The sequence below is a fragment of the Cheilinus undulatus genome, linkage group 15 (assembly GCF_018320785.1).
Source record: "Cheilinus undulatus linkage group 15, ASM1832078v1, whole genome shotgun sequence".
Lineage (NCBI taxonomy): Eukaryota > Metazoa > Chordata > Actinopteri > Labriformes > Labridae > Cheilinus > Cheilinus undulatus.
The window spans coordinates 43,308,626-43,330,376 of NC_054879.1; the positions used below are offsets into that span (position 1 = coordinate 43,308,626).

The window sequence follows — 21,751 nt, forward strand, 5'->3', positions numbered from 1 at the left end:
CAACAAACAAACCAAAAACATGTTTATGCATCACATCTTTTAGATATGAGCCATGCCAAGGCTTATTATTTCCATCACATCATTATATGAGCAGTTATTTCTTGAATCCTTTGTTCCCGGTAACTTTACACAGCAGCAGCAGAGACACCGGCCCCGTAATGATCGCTGCACTGAAGCATGAAACAAAGCAGCAGCAGCAGCAGCAGCAGCGGCGGCGTCTGCCTGGTGGAGGATGGGGAGGGGAGAAACAGCCAGTCCCTCAATGGCTGTGTCGAAATAAAACGCAGCCAGGCACAGCCTCCAAATAGGCCCCTCAGAAAAAAAATAGTAAAGAGAGCACAGTCTAATGCGTTTTATGATAAATATCTTAAAAGTGTGAGTAATGAGAGCAGTGGAGGAATTGGCAGGAGGGACTCGTGAAATCTCTGCCGTGAGATGATCAGCCAATAAAAAAGTCCCTGCAGGGGGATTAATCTGACCAATGGATGGTGACAGCCAGGTGGATGGAGTTTTATAAAGACAATATCAGGACAAAAATATTTAATTAATCTACCTTAATGTGAGTGTTTCCACACATATCCATATTATTATGCTTGTTTAAAGGTTCATTACCAGAACACTGATGGATTAACTGTGAATATTTAAACACTTAAGCCTGTTTAACAAGTCAAAAAACAAACTTAACATGCTTCAGTCTATTTGATGCTTTGGCTTCCCTTAATTTATGATGATGGCTTACAGCTATGACTTTAAAGCTCCCATAAGGACACATTACAAAACAGATGAAGAAATGTTGAGTGATATCAAAGTTTAATAAGAGAATAAAATGAGATCTCCTTGGGCAAAAATGACTATTTCTGTTATTCTATTTCTCAACGTTAGTAATCACAGCAGGGTGGTAGGTGTCACAGATGTTTTTACTGATGACATTCAACATTAGTGCTGTTACTCGATTAAAAAATTGATCTAATTAATCAGATCACGCTGTGATTAATCGTTATTAATCACAGCATTTTTTATAGTTAAAGTATATTTTTATGTTTTTAGATTTTTAAAGGTTGCTATTGTCAAATGTTTCTATAGTTTGGTGGAAAAACAAAATAAGGGCAGACTAAAAGAACAAAATATAAACATATATTCACACTGTATTTATTGATGTTTCTCATCAAAAAACTAAATGTTCCCATTTTTATGTGATCTTAAAACATATAACATTTAGAGTACAGTCGTCTAATTTACTGAGGTTTCCTGAACACATCATATTTTCCGTATTCAGCTAGTAATGTTCACTAATTAACTTCAATTTTGCCGATTCCACTGCAGATTTCTACACTGGATTAATTTTGTTAACAAACAGGACTGTCTCAAAGTTTTGGAGCACTTTTCAGCATTTATCTGAGCAGCAGAAGAAGAAAACTGTCCTGAAGCAGCTGAAGAGAGCCGTATGACCATGACTTGATCCCGTGTTGTTGTTAGGGTCTTTGCTAACATTAGCAAAGATGTGCTTTGCCTGAAGGTGGAACTTAAGACTCGTTGTGCTTCAGTGTAAAGACAGTTCATCACTGCAGCAGCATGTACCCACAGTTTTGGTTTTATCTTAACTAACATTCTACCAGCTTTTTAAAGAGAAAACTGCCGTTAAGCAGACCTGGGTCTGTCTCCTCACTCAGCACTGCTGGCTGTCTCTGACCTGCCTGGAGGACTAGGGGAGCAAGTTGTGGTCAAACTTAGTCATACGATTAATTTGCGTTATTTTTCTAACGTGTTAAGGTTTTAGGGTTAATCACAAGCGTTAATGCATTATCGTTCACAGCCCTCATACATATGTTAGGGGGAGGGGGGTTGGGTGTCATGTGGGAAGTTAGCCCCGCCCCCAGGTACGGACAGCCCTCCCCTCTTGGAAGAAAGTCCCACCCTCCTCTCCTGATCCTCCTCTCAGGATCCCACATTCATTACGCCGCTTTGATTTCCTGGGAGGGGCGTGGTTGGGGCGGACTCAGACAGCTCAGTAACATTTAAAGCCACAGACACAGAAACAGCTCGTACTGAGCAGGGCTCAAACAGAGGGGTTTATAGACATGAAAAAATCCAATACTGGAGTGTTTTTTCAGCAAGAGACTTCCCAGGCATGTTTTGGGGATCTCTGAGACCAATATAAACTTCTCTTAAAAGGGTAAAATATGTCCCCTTTAAACAATGAAAAAAGAAAAAAAAAATAGTGATAATAAGATAGGCCTCACAGATGTTCTCCAGCTCATGTCTTTATTTGTGCTGTGGATACAACAATAATACTCTGCAAATGATGGCATGAAGATAAAGTGCCTACATCAAATTTTAAAAGGGACTTTTCATCCCACTAATTCAGGAATGTACATTGTTCAATAAATAAATCTTATTACAGTAGCAAACACTGTGCATTTCATTGTTCAAGCTTAAATCTTTAGAATAAATAAAGCCAGTTTTACAGATTGTTTTGTCAACATAAAAGTGTGCCTATCCAGAGCTTATTAAGACAAACTTAACTTTGCATAATATAGTTTTACTTCACTTAACACTTACAGACAATCATATGTCCATAGAATAAAAGCTGCCCCAGCATTGTGCTCTTTAATAACAATGCACCCTCAGTAGGAGCTGCATTGTCACTCCTCCCTCCCACTTCTGTCAGTACAACATTCAGTCAGTGAATCACAATGACATTGCACGGTTACACAACATAGATTGCACTAAAGTTAAGGGCGCTAAGTTACACAGTCTTACATAACTGAATGCATCTATAAGGGAGAATAAGGGCTGTGAACGTGTTTATAAATGCAACCCTTCTTTGGTTCACAGATACACTAGAAGACTCAAATGTTATTTGAAACATTGTTATATAGTACAGTTTCCAAATAGGAAGAGGATACATTACAAATGGACAGCAGTTAAACTATTCACAATTATAATCTCTGGGTATAAATAAAGTGATTCATCTACATACTTATACTGTGTGGTCCATTTACATGTAGGATTCTCTAGGACACATTTGGCACAAAGGCAATGTAACAATACTATACACAATCTACACAAAAATCTCTAAAAACACAGCAATCAGGCACAGTTCTGTGTTCTATAGATCCACTTATGTAATATCCAAGGAAAATAACAGCGAGGGTACATTGTGGTGGTGCATCTAGCTTGGTAATTACAAGGACGACATGAAGCACCAACAGTTAATATACACTGTTATTTTACAATAATACTGTTCATCTTAATGCTGTGAGGTTTCCTACATTGTGCTCTGTGAAAAAATACTTTGTGTATTTTTAATATTGATTTTTATAAATTGCAGATATTTTTAAGGACAGAATCTTTCAAGTGTGCAGATATTCCTGCTCCATTCCTTTTTAACGGCTGTATTTCCTCTTATTATAAGGTTTAGCAAGAATACCAGTGTGCTTCTGTTATTCTCTCCAGTATTTCTGTGTCCCCAGAAAACCATACATGTGATTTTTTTTTTAAACATATGTCACCACTGCTAAAAACAGAGACACAAACAAGAGACACACAGGGCGTATTTTTGTTGCGCATTGCCAGACGTGACCTGTAAGCAAATTTTCAGTGTCTTCATGAAGGAGAGACGTAAAGCCAAAGTCATGGCTTTGAAATAGGGGAAAGGGGTCGAGGTGTGCTCTCACAAGTCATTCCCCAGTCGCTCCAGCTCCTCGATGAGGAAGTCGATGTCCGACCTGGTAGCCGCAGGGTTGGAGATGACCATGCGGAAGAAGTTGACCTTGTCTCCTTGAGGCTGGTAACCCACCATCGTCGTCCCAGACTCCATCATCATCGCCTTGATCTTTGGCGCTACCTGTGGTGGGAAACGTGTAGTGGTAGCTTTTAAACACAGGCATCTTAAATCCAAGCACACTGTTTTTGATTCCACTGGTGTTCTTGGGAAATAGACATGTCTAAAAGAGCAGATTGACAAAACTTGCCTTGTGCAACCTTTCCCGCCTCTCTTCGCTATCAGGCATGCCGCGCAGGCTCGGTGGAAGATACCAGAAACACACGTTAGTGTGCTGGGGCTGGTAATAGAAAATGAGAAGGACTGTAATGAGCACCAATAAAAATATTTCCTATCATGACAGCAATGACCAATGATGTTGTTATTCCAAAAAGATAGCAAATTAAAGACAACAGATATTAAAGGGGGCATATTTTACCTTTTTAAGACAAGTTTATATTGGTCTAAGAGATCCCTAAAACATGCCTGTGAATTTTGTTGCTGAAAAAAAAACAGTCCAGTATTTGATTTTTGCATGTCTAAAAAACCCTCCTCAGACCGTGCTGTTTCTCTATCTGTGAGTTGTCTGACTTCACCCCTGACTCCGCCCCTCCCAGGAAATGGATGTGGCTTAATGAATGTTGCTCTCCTGACCCTCCTCTCAGCTGAGAAGAGGATCAGAGGAAGAGGGCAGAACTTGCTTCCAAGTGGGGAGGGCCAACCGTACCTGGGGGCGGGGCTAACTCCCCACATGACATCATGAGTGGAAAATCTGAGAACGGCTTGTTTTAGCACATATTGTCTGAAAGGTGTGTGTGTGTGGGGGGGGGTACTTGGGGGATTGTGGACAGGCCAGGGGCACAAATTGTTTTAAGAAAAGCCTGAAAAGGTGATTTTTGTATAATATGTCCCCTTTAAGCTGTAAAAATTAAGATTCATATCCAGCTGTTTAAGAAATAATGAACTCACCTCTCCGTTGAACACCATCTCATAACCTTCTCTGTTTTTTATTTTGTTGTAGAGGTATGCAGACAGATCCAGGCACTTGTCAATATGCTGCTCAAACCCCACTGTTCCCTTTATGGCAAATGAAATAAGCCAGGATTATTGTTACCATCACAACAGGGCTATGGCAGCGTGTTTCATGAAGAAAAACAACAAATAAAACATACCTTTGCTTTCCACATCAGCCAGAACTTGAAGATATCGACGTGGCGTCCACACTGAATGGCCTTGTCGCCTGTATCATATGTGACGTCATACTGTTTATCCGGCTGGAAAAGGTACCCAGCACACATGGAGTTGCAGCCTTGTAGTAGACCCTGCAATGACCACAGTGATGGTAAAGAAACATCAGGAGGAAACTGTAAGTGCATGCAGCAGTGTAGCGTCGTGTGCAGCATTCTCTCACCCTCTCTCTGACCAGAATGGCAGAGCACTGCAGCGGCACGCCCATCATTTTATGGGGGTTCCAGGTGACTGAGTTGGCCCTGCACAGATATTGAAACAGTAAACACAGCTCTGTGAGTGTGTGGAGGGTTTTCAGGTCTAGGAGTAATAGTGGGAGTCACAAAAATAACTGTGCACAGTAGACGTTTCAAAGAGTTGATAGGAGAAATTTGTGGTTGTGTTCATCCCTACACAACAGGTGTTTGGCCCATAATTATTAAAGGCATACCATACCAACAAAGTGTGGCATTTCAGTGTAGATAGGGATGCACTTGTGCTCTTAAGTATTAAGTCAAACAAAAGCTTTTACTTTTGTCCATATAGTGTATGTAATGTTGGTTTATGGTTGATGGCATTTCTGGTCACAAGATGATGTCTAAAACACACTCATACACCAATATCTTTATTTACAGTGTTATGTGCTATCCTCCTTTTAAAACCATGTCAACCTGTACCACTGTTTTTGTGGTTTACATGTTTATGTGCTGCCGTCTCTTACCTTTCTACACCATTCAGCTTGTGTCTGTGCTTCCTAGACATAAGCAGACCTCCTCCCCATGCACCCTGCACATAAAATAAGACACTGTTATCACGGTAAAAGTGCTAATATCTATTTTAATGTCCTAATAAGAAGCTAACATGCACAGCCTATGTAAACTTTTACCAAGGAAATGATCTACAATCTCTTACGTCCACATGTAGCCACATGTTGTACTTTTCACAGATGTCTGCGATTTCATTGATGGGATCGAACGCTCCGTAAACTGTAGTTCCAGCGGTGGCATTCACAAACATGGGAACATAACCCTTCAAGATAAAAGCATCACACAAGTGCATGCTTCATTATTCTTTTTTTGTTTACAAAGAGCTAAAACACATCTCAAATAACACACTCCTACAATCTGCACCCACTGCTTTCCATTTCCTCTATTTTTCATATTACTTTGCATTGAATTAACTCCAGGAGAGGCTCTTTAGACCTGGGAAGAATCCTATATGAACCTGACAACAACAACCTAGCTGCTCTACCTCAAATTACTGTTTTCTTTTCTTACAATTACACTCAAGGATACATGTTGTGGACATTCACCTTCTGCTTGGCCTCTATGACTTTGGCTTCCAAATCTGCAGGAATGACTCTCCCTCTGTGAAAAAGGAGGATAAACAGGAATAAGTCATCCACATGCTTTATCTCTTATTAGACTGTCTGCATGTTTTTTAAGGATAAAACAAACCTCTCGTCTGTGTTAAGAAGGATCAGGTTCTCTGTCCCAAAGCCCAGAGCTGCACTGGCTTTCTTGATTGAATAGTGGCTCTGCAGGAACAAGGTTCATCAGCATTCACAGAACAGATAGTAACTGTAAAACCTGCTGAAAGTGTACTGGAAAGGCCCGATAACAACAGAGAGATAGAGGCAGAGTTGAACTAACGTGCTCGGAGGTGAAGAGGATCAGTCTTGGTGCAGCTGCCATGCCTTTGGTCTTTACTTCAGGGAAAAACTTGTATCTTGCGATCATCACACTGTACATGTTAGAGATTGCACCTCCTGTAGAGCAGAAGCAATGCTAGGTGAATGCATCTGTTTAAAGAATTCAATTTTATGGAACTGCATGACTGCACTGCACTGATTCTGGAGGCAAAACTACCTCCTTGCATTTAAAGGGGACATATTTTACCCTTGTAAGACAAGTTTATATTGGTTTCAGAGGTCCCCAAAACATGCCTGGGAAGTTTGTTGCTAAAAAAAAACACTCCACTGGATTTTTACATGTCTAAAAAATCCCTCTGTTTCAACCCTGCTCAGAACAAACTGTTTCTGTGTCTGTGGCTTAAAATATTGCTGAGCTGTCTGACTCTGCCCCTGATCATGCCCCTCCCAGGAAATGGATGTGGCTTAGTGGATAATGATGGGTTATCTTCCTCTTGATCCTGATCCTCCTCACAGCTAGCAGCAAAGAGGAGGATCAGAGGAAGAGGGCGGAACTTTCCTCCAAGTGGGGAGGGCCAACTGAACCTGGGGGCGGGGCTAAGTCCCCACATGACACCATGAGGGGAAAATCTGAAAACAGCTTGTTTCAGCACCCATTTTCTGAAAGGTGGAGAAAAAGGGGGGTGGGGGATTGTTCTGATTCTTAGGGGGATTGTGGACAGGCTAAGGGCACACATTTTTGTTAGAACAGCCTGAAAAAGTGATTTTTGCATAATATGTGACCTTTAGATAATACTTTACTGATGATTCAGTGTAACCTGCAAATGAATATGATTTAGGATAAGAGACTTAGCTGCCAAGTAGTATATAATGTAGTCTATAAAAGCCCTTTCTCATCAGACTGAATCATCGAAGTGATGTTTATAGAAAAAGGCAGAAATAATTATAATAAAAGAGGCCAATGTGTGCCTTTTTCTCTACGCTTCAGTACTGTTTCTTTCTGTGAGAGAAAACTGAAATCAGACAGGAAAAGTTTCTTTCCTTTATTTAGTATTTATCACATGTAACATAATAAGGAGTTTATGGCACGTTTCACAATGACTCAGAGTCACAGAGATTTTCAATCTGTGCAATTCTGGGATCAGCTCTCACCAGGAGAAAATATTCCATCGCCCTCTCCATCAGGCCAGCCCACGATCTCTCTCATCTTCTTCAGTGTCAGCTGCTCCATGAGCACAAAGACAGGCGCGATCTCGTAAGTAAACCTTGAGCAAACAAGAAAAACAGAAATAACAGCAATGCTTTAACCCAAGTAACCATATATGGTCATTTCAGAAGACTTCCTTCACGGCTTCCAACCAACTTTCTTTGATACAGTAGAACCAGAATGATTTTTTCGGCCAATCAGAGGAGGTCAGTCAACATCACAGAAACTGACATCACACTATCAGACCAATAAGCCTTCACCCAGAGCGTCTCAAACTTCCTGTTTCCTCCAGAACATCCAAAATGCAGCTTCAAGTTTCTTCAGGCCCCAAACAAACCGCCGTAACATCATAACTAACCACGATAAGTTGATGAAATTCACAGATTAAACAGGTGAATAGTAGTGCCAAATGTCCTCATAGGGTTTGTTTGTGTAGGATTTCTAGCAATTAATGTAATTTTGGCAGGAAGAATAGAAGCAATGTGTTTGCACATACAATGGTTTATGGCTGTAACAGGCTGTCAATAGTAAGACATTTTGTCATTTCATCTAGCAACCATACTAAGAGTATTTTCTAGACAAATGACTTATTATAACTGAGGATAATAGTTCTCTAGTTTAGTTAGATCTTAGCACAGGATGATCCAGAGAGATCCAGTGGTAGATTTTTGCTTATTTATCAAAAAGTTTCAAAGTGTAAATAGTAAAATAGGTAGTTATTTTCTTAATTATTTCAATTTAAAGTTAGGCAGTTGCACAATGAATATGGCATATTTGAGAAGGCTTTTATGTTGAAATTCCACATCAGATATCCTTGTTACTGCGCCAGATGCATTGTGGGATTACCAACTATCACTCTAAGGTGGAATGAGTCTGTGGTAACAGGAGGTTTCTTCATTACAGTGATCAGTTTTATAACCTTATAACAGTTTAATTTTACTTAAGGGGTCAAATAAGTTTTTATTTTACTGTGAGCCTTATTTCAGCTTAAGTTAATTTAGACATTTAGTATTTGTGATTTTTTAGATTTTAAGGTTGAATTATGAGAAAAATAAGTGGTATAAATAGTGAAATATGTGTGATTTTAGTCAATTTTCCAACAGTGTAAGAGTTTTATTATACCTAGCTAGTATAAATCAGATGTAACTTTTATTGTGAGGCTAATCACTGCTAAAACTCACTTAGTTATTCAATATTTTTCACCTTAAAAATAATTAAGTTGAAAAGAAATAAATATTCTGTATTGAAATGCAAATTTTTGTATGCAAGTAGATACTTATTCGACTTTATATGTTTATTTTTCATTATTAACATTTCAATATGCATACACCTTATTTATTTGTTTATTTATTTTTACCATAAATGGGCAACAAACCATATGTGGTCACTTCCTTGACCTTGAGTTTCACCATAATTATGAATATATATTAGTGACAAATGATATTCTAAGGCTTTAATTTTAAATTTCCAGGGATTTCAATGATGACCTATATATTTGCTGACTGGTCACTTTATTAGGTACACCTGTTGAACTGCTTATCGTCTAATTAGCCAAGTACACAGCTGGAACCAAAGCATTAGGGAATGTAGACATACGTAGTAAATATGATCTGCCATTGTTCCAGTGTCAATTTTGACGACTAAAGCCATGACTAAAAATGTTCGTCGACAGCCTTTTTTTACATGACAAAAACTAGACTAAGACTAACAAAAATAGATCTGTGATGACTAACACTGACAAAAAAATGAAGTTAGTTTTCGTCAACATGACTAAAATTAGACTAAAATGTATTTTAGTAATTTTAATTTTTTAATCTACTGTGGGTAAATCTGTCAAAAAACAATGCAGCTGTATCTATTCTGCCTCTCAGCTGTAGAAAGCAGGGACCCCAGGTTTAGCAGAGAACACACTACCATGACTTGGTACCAGATTTAGGCAAGAAAATAACTGCTTGGACTAAAAGTAAAGACTAAAATGTGAGGACTTTTTATGGAATAAAACTAGACTAAAATATTTTGGAGTTTTCGTCGACTAAAACAAGACTAAAACTAAAAAAGGTAGAAATGACTAAAATGTGACTAAAACACATTTCATCCAAGGACCAAAACTAAAATTAAAAATAGCTGCCAAAATTAACACTGCAACGTTTAAATTGAGCATCAGAATAGGGAAGAAAGTTGAGTTAAGTTATTTTGAATGCGCCATAGTTGTTAGTGCCCAACAGATCAGTTTGAGTATTTTACAATCTCTCTAAACCATCTCAAGAATTTACAGAGAAGGGTCAGAGAAAGGGAAAATATCCAGTTCCAATTTCAATGCAATTGAATGCAATTGCTCTTGGTCAAAATGCCTTATCAGTGGTGGAAGTCAGAGGAGAATGGCCAGACTGCTTCACAATATTTCAATTAACCACTGCTTACAGCTCAGATATGCATGAGAACATCTCTGAATCTTGAAGCTGATCTGATGAGCTACTTCAGCAGAAGGCCACTCATGTCAGCTAAGAACAGGAAACTGAAGTGACAATTCACATGGAGAAATGATACCTGGTCTGAATCTGTAGCGACTCAATGCAGTTCAAATGTAAGGGTCAGGATGTTGCATCAAAGCCTGTCTGACCAGTGACAACAATAACAGTCTAAAACATTCAAATCCTCCTCTTCCCCATTCTGATGTGCTGTTTGAACTTCTGCACATTGTATTGGCCATGTCAGTACAAAAATGCATTTGCTGCTGCCATGTGATTGGCTGATTAGATATTTGTGTTAATAAGTAGTTAAACGGGTGAACCTATAAAGTGATTGGTGAGTGAATTCCGGATGCATATACAGTATGATCTTCTCATGTGTGTTCAACAATGGCAATAGGTTTTAAATAACAATCATAACACACAGACTAATAGGATAAATAACATGCAGTTGTTGACTCTAATTGTACAGCCTGTATTCCTGTATGGGCACACTGCTCTCTCATAATTAATGGAACAGATACAGTGTTCTGTAGACGGTCACACTTGAGCAATAATGCCATGTTGTTGTTTCAGAAATGGCTGTTTTGCTGCAGTGAAATGACACAGACTACAGGCTTGCCTTTACAACAGCTGAGGCAGGATTTTTCCCCAGAAATGTAGAGAAAACTGTGATTGAGGAGAGAAAAGTCAGCATGAGGACAGTTGGGCCTTAGAACAAAACATAGGATTTAACAGAGCAAAAGGAAAGAACAAACATACCAGCATGAAAATGTTGGTTGTTTATTAGTGATTCAAGAAATTAACTCATTATAATGGTAAAACCAGATTTGTTTTCCAAAATAATGACACAGATAAGTTAAAATCAGATAAGTTAAAAACCAGTTGAGAACCACTGCTCTTAAGTACATATGTATAATGAAAGTCCAGTAGAAAGTCTGTGCATCAAAGAACACAGAACATGCTCATCTCTCCTCTTGAGACAACATTCCTCTCCTTACATAAGCGTCTGTCTCTTCACACATGGAGGGTAAATGAATCAGTGGGACATTAAAGAATTGTGCCCTTCAGCTTCCTGAGCATATACACAAACACAGAGACGTACTCAGGATGTATGGAGGGGATAAAGTAAACAAGTCAGATGCCACGTCGCAGATGTCGCACATTAATTTCTCCCAATCCATTCATGCAGATGACACTCAGTCATTGTGATTATGTAAAGCCTGCATGTGATTGTCAGTCTATTAGTGTCAGTCAATATCTGCCAGGGGTAATTAGGGTTGATGGAGTAATTAATAAAGGTAAATTACAAGTATGTAAGCAACCTCCACACTCTGGTTCAAGTCAGACACGCTGGAGACGAGGATAGGAAAGAAGCAAACTGTACGGTGCAGCTTTGGGATAGACAGTGGAGCGAATGCTGATGCTCAAACAGGAGGAAGAAACACGAGTTTGCTGAGAGCACGGATCGTTATGTACCATAAACAGACAGGTGTGAAACAGGAGTCTCCACTTCTTTTGCAAACATCCTAACAAATATACAGAATTATTTTACTGTTGTCTTTACTGTCTTGGTACGTACTCTTACTATATTAATTGCAAGCACTTCAAAAGATGTGAAAAATGCATTTTAATGGCATTTATATTTTCACTGTAGTAATAATACTTTTATCAACACCACTAAAATAAAGTTTTATAATTGGTTGCATAATAGTGTGTATCATTTCAGTGCGGTTCTTTTAATATCATCAGTAATATTTTAGTTACGGTGATTGATGTTTAACAGGTGCTTAATTGATTGCAGCATCCTTTGGATTTATCGTGTTTAACTAATGTCCATAACTAGGGAATTATTTTGCCCTTTTCAGCACACTTTGTTTCAGTCAATGCAGCGTCTCTCTGCAGCCACAGCGTTTCAAAATAAATACACCACTCCTCCTTAAAGTCATTTCACATGTAAAAACACAGAAGATCTGTGGACAAGTCAAGAGTATCTGCACCTTATGTTCTCAAACATTTCACTTTTTCTGTTCATTTATATCATTTTTAATCTGTTACAAATTCCTTTTTCTAGGTATGACAGAGTTCCCAAAGTTCCTTATTTCCCTTTAGGTAGAAAACTGGTTTGTTTCCAAACAGGAAGTCCATATGACACTACAAGAATCCAAAATGAAACAAAATATGTGACAACAAAGGAAGATTAATCACAAATAGCTATGGACACTTTGAGATTAATCATGATTAAAATTTCTTAGGTTTGACAACCCAGGTATTAATGCAATTGAGATCACTATTATTAACCAGTTTTAGCAGTTGTCATTATTTTTTAATGAAGGGTTATTTACTGGTATATATAAATTTCAATGCAGTAAAAATGCATTTATTAACATTAAAAGTGTACTTGTACAGTAATTGTATAGTACAGTATAGTAATTGTGATTGTACAGTAATTTATAGTGGCACTGCACAGTGGAGATGTGGTTAGTGCTGCCACCCTACATCAGCAAGGTTCCTGGTTTGAACCCCTTTAGGACAGGAACGTTGTAGAGTTTGCATCTTCTCCTGCACATGTAGAGGATCTTTATATAGCCTTCCACACTCTAAAGACATTCCCATCATGTTTAACTGGTGACACTTAAATCGCCCAGGCACCGGTTTAGCTATAGTCCTTGACACGTCACAGGACCGGTCCCTGGTCTTGGTGCGGTTTGTGCATATCTACCCCCAGCTCTCACCCCCAATGCTTCCTGTCTCTCTTCAGCTATCCTTTCATAATAAAGGCCCAAAGGCCCAAAAACTAATCTAAAAAAAAAAAAACCAAACAAACCTAAATTGCCCGTAGGTGTGAGTGTGACAAGAGTGTACCCTCACCCAATCTGAATAGACAAAACAATATAAGTAACTGATAGATAATTGATAGTTTAATAAATGGTTAACTCTTGGCTTTAACCATCCCAGTGCAGTAATAATACTACAGTTAACATTAGTTTTCAATTTTTTACACTTGCTTTAATGACTAATAGTTTTATAAATGGATAATTGCTGCTGTTTATCCTTGATTTGTCATAATAATGCAATTTAAAAAAGTTAGCTGCACTGTTAATAATTAAAACTGTTAATCGTTTAATTAAAGACGCTATCATAAGTAATATTTAAAGTGGTTAATTACTCAATAGTTTTGTAGATCACATGCATGACTTCTTCAGACAGTAGCTTTCCATACAGTTGAGTACGGTGTACACCAGCTCTTTTTGTTAAGTTGCATGTGATAACAGATGTTGTCAAGTGGTGCTACATACTGTAAATAAAGGGTCATCAACTACACCTGAATTTTCAAACAAACAAAAGAAATTCCTAGAATGGTCTAATTAAAATATGTATAATTTTAAATGCTTTTTTCCTTTTAAGTTTACATAATATTTAGGCTTTAACAGTAAGATCAGTCCCTATATCGCAGTCAGCCACAAGGGGGCGACTGAGATATTTTAGCTGGATATTCCTGTGGCTGTTATGTTGTTCATCACTAGGGCTGATGCTTTTATCTTGTGGAGTGATGAGTGAATTCTGAGAAAAATAAGAATTTTGAAACAGAATTCTGAGAGAAAAGTCAGAATTCTGAGTTTAAAGCCAGATTTCTGGTTTATCTCAGACTTCTGATTTTTTTTCTCACAAGAAAAAAAAATTGCATCTTAATTTTTTTTTTTTTTCATTCGCCCTTATCCTCTTCCATACCAGATTAATATGTTTCAACTTTAATTGTTTTTGGAATAATTTCAAAAGCTTAAAAAAAATATCCACAATACCACAACACATATTTTCCTCTGCACATCTTTTATATTTGATAATGCTCTGGGGGCCGGATGAGAAGATCCTAGGGGCCTGATGTGGCCCCCGGGCCACCAGTTCATGATCAGCGCTGTAAATAAAGATCTACATGGAGTGATTACTGAGTGATTTCATCGTAATACAGCCTGTATTTACTGGATTAAATTGTCAACATATTTCTCTAAAGATGACCAAAGGCCTTGTTATTGGTGTCCCATGTTTGTGTGCTGATTTTCACTAAAGCTAATGGAGTGGACCACTGTGGTGCTTCAAGTTCATAAATGATGTTTTTAGTATATTTTATAATAAAATTTAAATTTCAATACCTAGAGTTGTGTGAAACAAAAGAGGGGGTTAATTGCAATGGAAAAACAATGTCCCAATGTTTCTAATGAGTACAGATGGTCTGTGGGGCATGCTGGGTCCCCTCCTGGCATTGTTATGTCACAGGAAGTATCGTTACATGAAACAAAGACACCATGTAAGCTGTGAATGCCAATCAATATGCAATTTAGTTTGCCTGCAGGGCTGAATGATGTGACCACAACCTGAACACAGGGCAGCACGGACAGTCCTGTTGGGGGTTGGCTTTAAAATCATCCTCTTTTGTGTTTTTTTTTTTGTTTGTTTTCTTGCTTGATTGACAGTCTCTTAGAGTATGTAGGATGTTTTCTTGCCTACATTAGTTATTGTTGAATTTAAACAATTCAGTATGAAATAGCAGAACAATATGAGCGTCTAGACATCGCCAGTACTTTAATCAGGGTCAGTAGCTGCACTTTAAGAGTGGAAAGATGAGTTAAATAAGAGCTGATCAATGACACTGTCTCTGTACTTACATGTTGGTGTTGGCTGTGGATGTAAGCCACTCTCCCGCCAGCCCAACAATGTCTAATCCAGTGGACAGCTGGTTAAAGAACCTAGGGTGTCCTGCCGTTGATAAAGAGACAACAAAGCAACAGAATGCCCCAGAAAACAATTAATCATGTGAGAATCTCAGGGAGAAAATGGCTTATCTGTAATCATTACTCTGACATGTAACCTAATGAGAGTTATTGATCGCAGCAGGGCCACACTGCGCCTTCAGGCCTCTTTGTTCTCACCTGTCCTCACTCCGTACTTCAGGGTGTCCCTGCAGTCCACCAGGATCTGCTCCAGGGACTCAGGCTGGTCAGAGAGTTCCAGGTTGAAGCCCTCCATGCCCTCCAGCAGCTGGTGAGGGTGGTGGAAGTCCAGGACCTTGGTGGATCTGTCAAAGGTCTTACGGATGTAGTTGGTGAGGATTTCCACAACCTCCAGCAAGAACTGCATGGTCTGCTCCTCTCCATTTTTGGCAGGCAGCAGGTCTACAGAAAAAAATCATTGAGTCATGTTAGGATTTGTCGTTAATTATGGTTAATCTCCCCTTGAAAATTATCTTTTTTACTTTTAAACTATGTTGTGTCATCTTGGATTTGCTTCTGTCTTAAACCTAGGATAACTGACTTCATGTTTGGATTTAAGCATGCTTTTATTTTGAAGGAAAATTTAGAAACTAGGGTAGATCAGAAGTTCTGGCATTGACATAAGAACAGAAAGAAGAACAAGTTCTTCAATAACCTATTTTAAGAGAATGCTAAAAGGTGAAATTTTCATAGCACAGGATGCAGATGACTTTTGATTGGTCCACTGAGCTGTCAGTGGGCTTTTTACACTAAAATGAGACATTGGAGCAGGGGTGTGCTTGTTTTAAATTACTGTGGCTGCAGGGAGACATTGCAGTGGCTCAAAAAGACAATCTGTCTGTCTGTTGTGATTTTTGCTGTTTAACCTCAAACTAAAGACTGCTCTCACAATGAGAAATTAGCTTGTGATTTTGATAGTTTACTCTCACATTTCCTGTCATCAGTAGTATGTTTAAAAAAAAAACCTGGGTTCCAGTATCAATCATACAAGACGATAGAATATGGTATGACACATATAACGGAAAACCTCCCATCTCCAAAATCACCTTTTTAGGGAATTAAAAAAACCCAAAATACTGTTTTTTTAAATAATTAAACCCTGAATGGTCATAGTAAGCATCTTTATAAAACTATGACCAGTAGCGCTGATTAATGAGAAAAATTAAAATTGTGAAAAAAGGAGGTATGATGCCAGCGATACGCTTCAATACAGCAAATCTGATATACAAAATGAAATCATACAATAATATAGTGTGAGCTGCAGTAAAGTATAATGCAATATACTATATACAATACAATATGAAGTGATACACTACCACAGTGGTTCTCAACTGCTGGGTCGGGACCCAAAAGTGGGTCCAGAACCGTTTTGTGTCAAGTCCAAACTGCCCCAATAATAACACAAAACCCTGATTTAAAATGTAAGAAAGTTGGGTTGCAATTTGTTTTTAAGGATGTGCACGATGGTGCAAGCCAATAAATGATCAAATACCATACATGACTTCGTGGCGTTGTACTGGATGGTATGATAAAATGAAATGATTCAATATGACCGGTGTTAATTTTGGCAGATATTTACTTTTAGTCTCAGTCTTTAAATGAAATGTATTTTAGTTTTATTCACATTTTAGTCATTTCTATCCTATTTAGTTTTAGTTGACGAAAACTCAAAACATTTTAGTCTAGTTTTAGTCCAGACAAAGTCCTCATATTTTACTCTTTACTTTTAGTCCATGCATTTATTTTCTTGCCTAAATCTGGCACCAAATCATGGTAGTGTGTTCTCTGCACTCTGCTAAACCTGGGGTCCCTGCTTCCTACAGCTGAGAGGCAGAATAGATACAGATGCATTGTTTTTTGACAGATTTACCCACAGTGGAGAAATATCACAGAATTTGAATGTCTGACGAAAACTGCATTACATTCCAGTCTAGTTTTAGTCATGTTGACGAAAACTAAACTTAGTTTTTATCAGTTTTTGTGATCACAGATGTATTTTTGTTAGTCGTAGTCTAGTTTATGTCATGGAAAAAAAGGTCGTTGAATGTTTTTAGTCATAGTTTTAGTCAACGAAATTAACACTGACTATGACATGGGGCAGCATGATATAAAATATGGGGGGAAATTTCTATCCTTTCTGTTTACCCACAATCCTTGTAAAAGTTACCACACAAATAAGGAAAAAGGGAACACCATGGAAAAAGTGATACTAGCAGAATTACACACATGCATCACCCAAACTGTCTTAAGCATGACAACTAAGGGTTAATAAAAGTAGTGAAACTCAAATGCAATTAATGCATCTGGATAATATTTGCAGGATGCATTTTTAAAATATGTTTATTTTTGTACTTTTTTTGCAGCTGTGTGATCAATCATCTTGCATCTTGCTTTTTTAATTTCCTTAATTTTCTCACACTTTTTTTTGTTTACATTTTTATGTTTTTTGTTCAGTAAAATGCATTTCTAAGTCAAACTGATTATTTTCCATGATAAAGAAGAAACTTGACGTGCTGCTCTGGACCCACCTCTGGCGTACAGGTTGGAGAAGTCGGTCTCTGTGCGTCTGAAGCGCGCCTCTCCGCCGCTGTTATCGCAGGACAGCAGGCTCTTGGCTGTGCGCTCCTTGAAGGAACTCACAATCCTGCTCCTCTCCTCCAGACTGTTGTTCTTCTGCAAAAATCCTAAACGTTTGCAGGAAGAAGAGGAGTCCGCTGGGTGATTACAATTTCCGTACATGATGAGAGCTGCAGCGTTTGTTCACTAAAGGCCTTTCCTAATAATTCTCCTCTCCCATATCTGACTTTTATCTCCTCTATATCTCTTTCTCCGGGGATCTACTGCACTCTCTCTCTCTCTCTCTGTCTCTGTGGAAGGAGCTCCATCCTGCACAGGGAGTCCTATTTATGGGCGGAGGCCCCTGTGGGGTGTTGAGCCCGGTGACATCAGCGTCAAACTGCAGCCAAGCATAAACAAATGGCTGTCATGTAAGGGCTGTAAATTCTTATTAAAGCTCGCCAGCAAACAACGCAAGAAGTCGATAAGAATGCAGCACAAATGCACGTTTGATACAGGTGCAGATTCCCTAAGAAAGCCCAGATAATATCAACAAGAACTAGATTGTGTTTTCAGCTTCAAAATATTTCTTTCTTGGTTAATTAAACGTCCTTGATGAAAGCAGCTGCACGTGTCGGTCAGAAATACCTGGAAATGACGCTGCGCACTGACGCATGACATTAACCATTATGGAAGGTGTCAGTGCGTCTTTGCTTAGGGTAGAGTCAGGCTGTAATAGACTTCCACAGAGGTAATCGAAAAATCCATTCTGCATAATCTCCTTGATTTTATTAGCTGCAGTTCGTAAAAAGAGGTTTGATGTCATTTTTTTGTTTTCTAATTTAGGATAAACGTCACGATCGGTGGTGGTGGTGATTTAAAATAGTTAAAAACGCCGGTAAATTTAATGGTGCTTTTAGTTTTAAGGCCTATCGTGAGTAGAAATCTGTGTAATTTCCCTTTTAGCTGCAGGAAAATGATGCAGGCCGTGCAGCCTTAGGCATTTCCAAAGTAAACAGGAAGTGAAACTTACCACATATTTTCATTCCTAATTTCCTCGTGCATCCATGAGCGACTCCACACCATGCGTCATAACCTGGAATATTTAAAGAAATTAATTAAAGGAATAATACAACATTTTTTAAACATAGTGGATGAGGTGAGGTAGAAGATGTGGCCCACGATGAGAGTGTGGTGATGGTTCAACATGAACACACAGGGGCCCCTCTGTGTAGAATTAGCCCATTTCCACTGTATGTCAGCCCTCATGACCCAGGCCAGGACTTAAAATTAATTAGCCGTTTGGATCCACGCCATGCAGCCTAAAGATCTAATTGAGTGAAAAGATGCAGCTTTTAAAAGGCGAGCATCAGTAGACATGAAGCGGCTGCTGGCCGCTGACAGATAGAGAATTACTGCGTTATCAAGGGCTCACAGCCACACAGAGGGGAGGGGGCAGCATAAAAAAAAAACACCCCGAGATCCTCAAAAGCAGCAATTTAGAGGAGGAGGGGTGGGAGGAGAAGAGGAGGTGTGTGTGGGGGCAGTACCATTTCCCCACATCCCAATTTAACCCTTTGCTTTGGATCATTAGAGAAATCATTGCCCTGCTCAGCTCATTGGGCGCACTTTTAGTCAGTGTTCAGTGATTTTCTGCACATCAAAGGGAAACAGAAAGGACAACAAAGAAACAAGAAAAGAGCAAACGTGCCGACGAATGCACTCAAAACCAGACTATATATTTGCAAAGGCTAAATGCCAAATAGTAAAATCCATGCATTCATTTTGCACACATCTGACAATGCAAAGTGCATAATTGAAGAAAAGACAACAAATTCAATGCATGTAATATCTTTTTTTTTTTTTAAATGCAGCATGTTTTTGTGCACCTGCCACATGATTTCAGACCTCTGTTCAGGAGGAAAAATCAGGCTTTTTATTTCCTGCAGGCTGGCAGTGAATGGACGGCGGTGGCTGAAGGCTCCAATGCTTAAGTGTGCCATTAGAGGCAATTTAACATGGCTGAATTAAAAGCCACTTCAGGGGCAATTTAAATTTTTTCTTCCTTTAGGCAGGCACTTTATTCAGCCAGGGTATATTTAGCTAAAACAATACCGTAAAACAGGAGGGGAAAAAAGAAAACTTAAGAAAGCGACGCTCTAACTAGCATAAAATGATAATAAGTGTTATTTTTATAATACTTATAATAATATTAATAACAATAATTCTCAGATAAATAATAAAATCTGGATAAATTAGACTAATTTCGTGGTGTAATTTGTTTGTTAGCCGCGGGCTAATAGCCGTGCACGTGCTGCTAGCTTACAGGACGGTAGCAGCGTTGACAGCACATCGGTCTGTCAGCAGACGCCGGGAGGTCCGAGATGTTGAATGAAACACGGCGGTGATTTGTGACGAAGGAAGCTTTTTAAACGGCAGAGGATTTTCTTTCTCCCTCCCCACCCCCCTCCTTCCCTCCCTCTCTCCCCCCTCGATGAAAATGATTAATGGCATTGCCCGCAAAGTAAATAGCACACGTGAAATAGCATTTTATCTGTGATGGACCTACTTGAGCCCGGTGGTCGTAAATTTGTCGAGTTGGGATCCGCTTCGCCGCCAGAGGAAGAGGAGGAGGAGGAGGGTGCAGACGCCGCCATCACTCCCGAGACCCTGTGCCAAAGTCCTCACCTCAGAAAGCCTGGACACTTTTTTGCTTTGCCTTTTTTTCCTTGAATGCCCCCCAAAAATGTCTGATTTTTTTTCAAAGGAGAGAAAAAGACAAACCCCACAGAATGCTCTTTAACACTAAGAGAGATGCTCAAGTTTGCGACACAGACCTGTGGACAAGGACACAGGCTGTCATACAGAATAACATCCAATTATTCTGCATTAAACGCTTATGACAGCTCAGCTGCACAAAATCCACCAGTGCTCCCACTATAACCATTTAAAAAACCCTGACAGAGTCATATCATTTAAGAAAAGCTGAACATTTGTCACCTTTATTCTAAAACCTCACCCTTATTTGTCAGGGCTAAAATACTGGCACACATGGTGCGTTTGCATAGTGCGTAAAATTACGCAAAATGCAAATTATAGTGATTAATCATTATTTTCACCATTTGGCCTGCATGACTCCCTTTGCTTTAGCTTTACAAACACTTCAAGGTGATTATTGCATTGGTGACTATGGTGCAGGCTACAGAAAAAAAAAACACATTTCAAACGCACCAATGTTGGACTGAATTATTTCCTTCTGCAAAACATTAAACAACATTAATAATCTCAACACTCATGCATTTTACGCACAATCTCCAGGGCATGTTTGTGGCTTAAACGTGCTATTTTTACAGGGACAAAACCTCCTAAAACACCTGTTAGAGCATCTCCAATGATAATAAAGAAGAGCTGGTTCAATTCAGACGCGTAAAAAGCCTTAATACAATGAAAAAAAAGTCACTTACCTTGGGTTTGTGTATCCAGGTGGACAGATGCAGTCCAAAGGAAAAAAAGTAAAAATAATAATTACCCCGAACTAAATCCAGAGAAGGAGACTGCTGCGCTACTCCAGTCAAGAAGAAGGATGAGATCTGTGCCTCAGCCCTCCGCTAGATCCCACACAAGGTCACCTTGCTTTCGTTGAACAAGGCTTGATTTGCTGATATTTAAAGCAAGCCTTGTCTGTTTATTGTCATTGCGTACCAGTGAGTCACAGTGAGTGCTGGTACCTCCACCGGTGCTGCACATCTGTGGAGGAGCAGAGCCCGTCTGCTGCACACAGTCTGCCTGGCTTTGACACTCAGTGTCGCCGCTTTCGGACCCTCAAACTCTGACTTTCTTTTTTTGTTGTTGTTTTGTTTTTTTTAGAAGTGTTGATTGTCTTGGGATCTTTATAGCTCTGGTTTGGATCCTGGTCACGGACATGGACTTGAAGTTTGATGCGATGAGCAACACATTACGTGAGGAGGGATGAGGATCAAAGAGGGGAGGGGGAGAGATCTTGACATGTTTTTTTGTTCTTGAGGAGAAAAAAACTCACGAGGACATCAGTGGAAAATCACGAGCCCAAACACCCCTTTAATTGCTTCTATTTATATATGTCTGCCCTCA

The 21,751-nt window shown here is 39.1% G+C and overlaps 1 protein-coding gene across 2 annotated transcripts; it reads right to left on the minus strand.

Moving 5' to 3' along the window:
• Positions 1–2,259: 2,259 nt before the first annotated feature.
• On the minus strand, positions 2,260–21,549 carry LOC121523071 (glutamate decarboxylase 1). 2 transcript variants are annotated; one of them, XM_041807815.1, is made up of 17 exons: positions 21,171–21,549; positions 20,211–20,391; positions 18,675–18,737; positions 17,614–17,769; positions 15,245–15,487; positions 14,981–15,071; positions 7,794–7,906; positions 6,643–6,758; positions 6,448–6,527; positions 6,303–6,357; positions 5,903–6,019; positions 5,712–5,776; positions 5,175–5,253; positions 4,936–5,085; positions 4,733–4,840; positions 3,975–4,064; positions 2,260–3,847 (listed from the first exon to the last, which is right to left on the minus strand). In XM_041807815.1, exons 2-17 carry the CDS (start codon positions 20,296–20,298, stop codon positions 3,674–3,676), a joined length of 1,788 nt encoding a protein of 595 aa, XP_041663749.1. In that variant the 5' UTR covers positions 20,299–20,391; positions 21,171–21,549; the 3' UTR covers positions 2,260–3,673. The 2 variants fall into 2 exon arrangements, with proteins under 2 accessions (XP_041663749.1, XP_041663748.1); XM_041807814.1 differs by having other exon boundaries at positions 21,106–21,549.
• Positions 21,550–21,751: the final 202 nt, after the last annotated feature.

What these genes read in the sequence shown, in the direction of transcription:
- LOC121523071 (XM_041807815.1), bottom strand. Translation starts at nt 20,298, where the DNA reads ATGGCGGCGTCTGCACCCTCCTCCTCCTCCTCTTCCTCTGGCGGCGAA. An exon ending in AAGCTGAATGGTGTAGAAAG is followed by an intron (nt 5,254 to 5,711) that starts GTAAGAGACGGC and finishes ATATCTGTGCAG; the next exon opens with GGCCAACTCAGTCACCTGGA. An exon ending in CCATTCTGGTCAGAGAGAGG is followed by an intron (nt 5,086 to 5,174) that starts GTGAGAGAATGC and finishes TGGTCATTGCAG; the next exon opens with GGTCTACTACAAGGCTGCAA.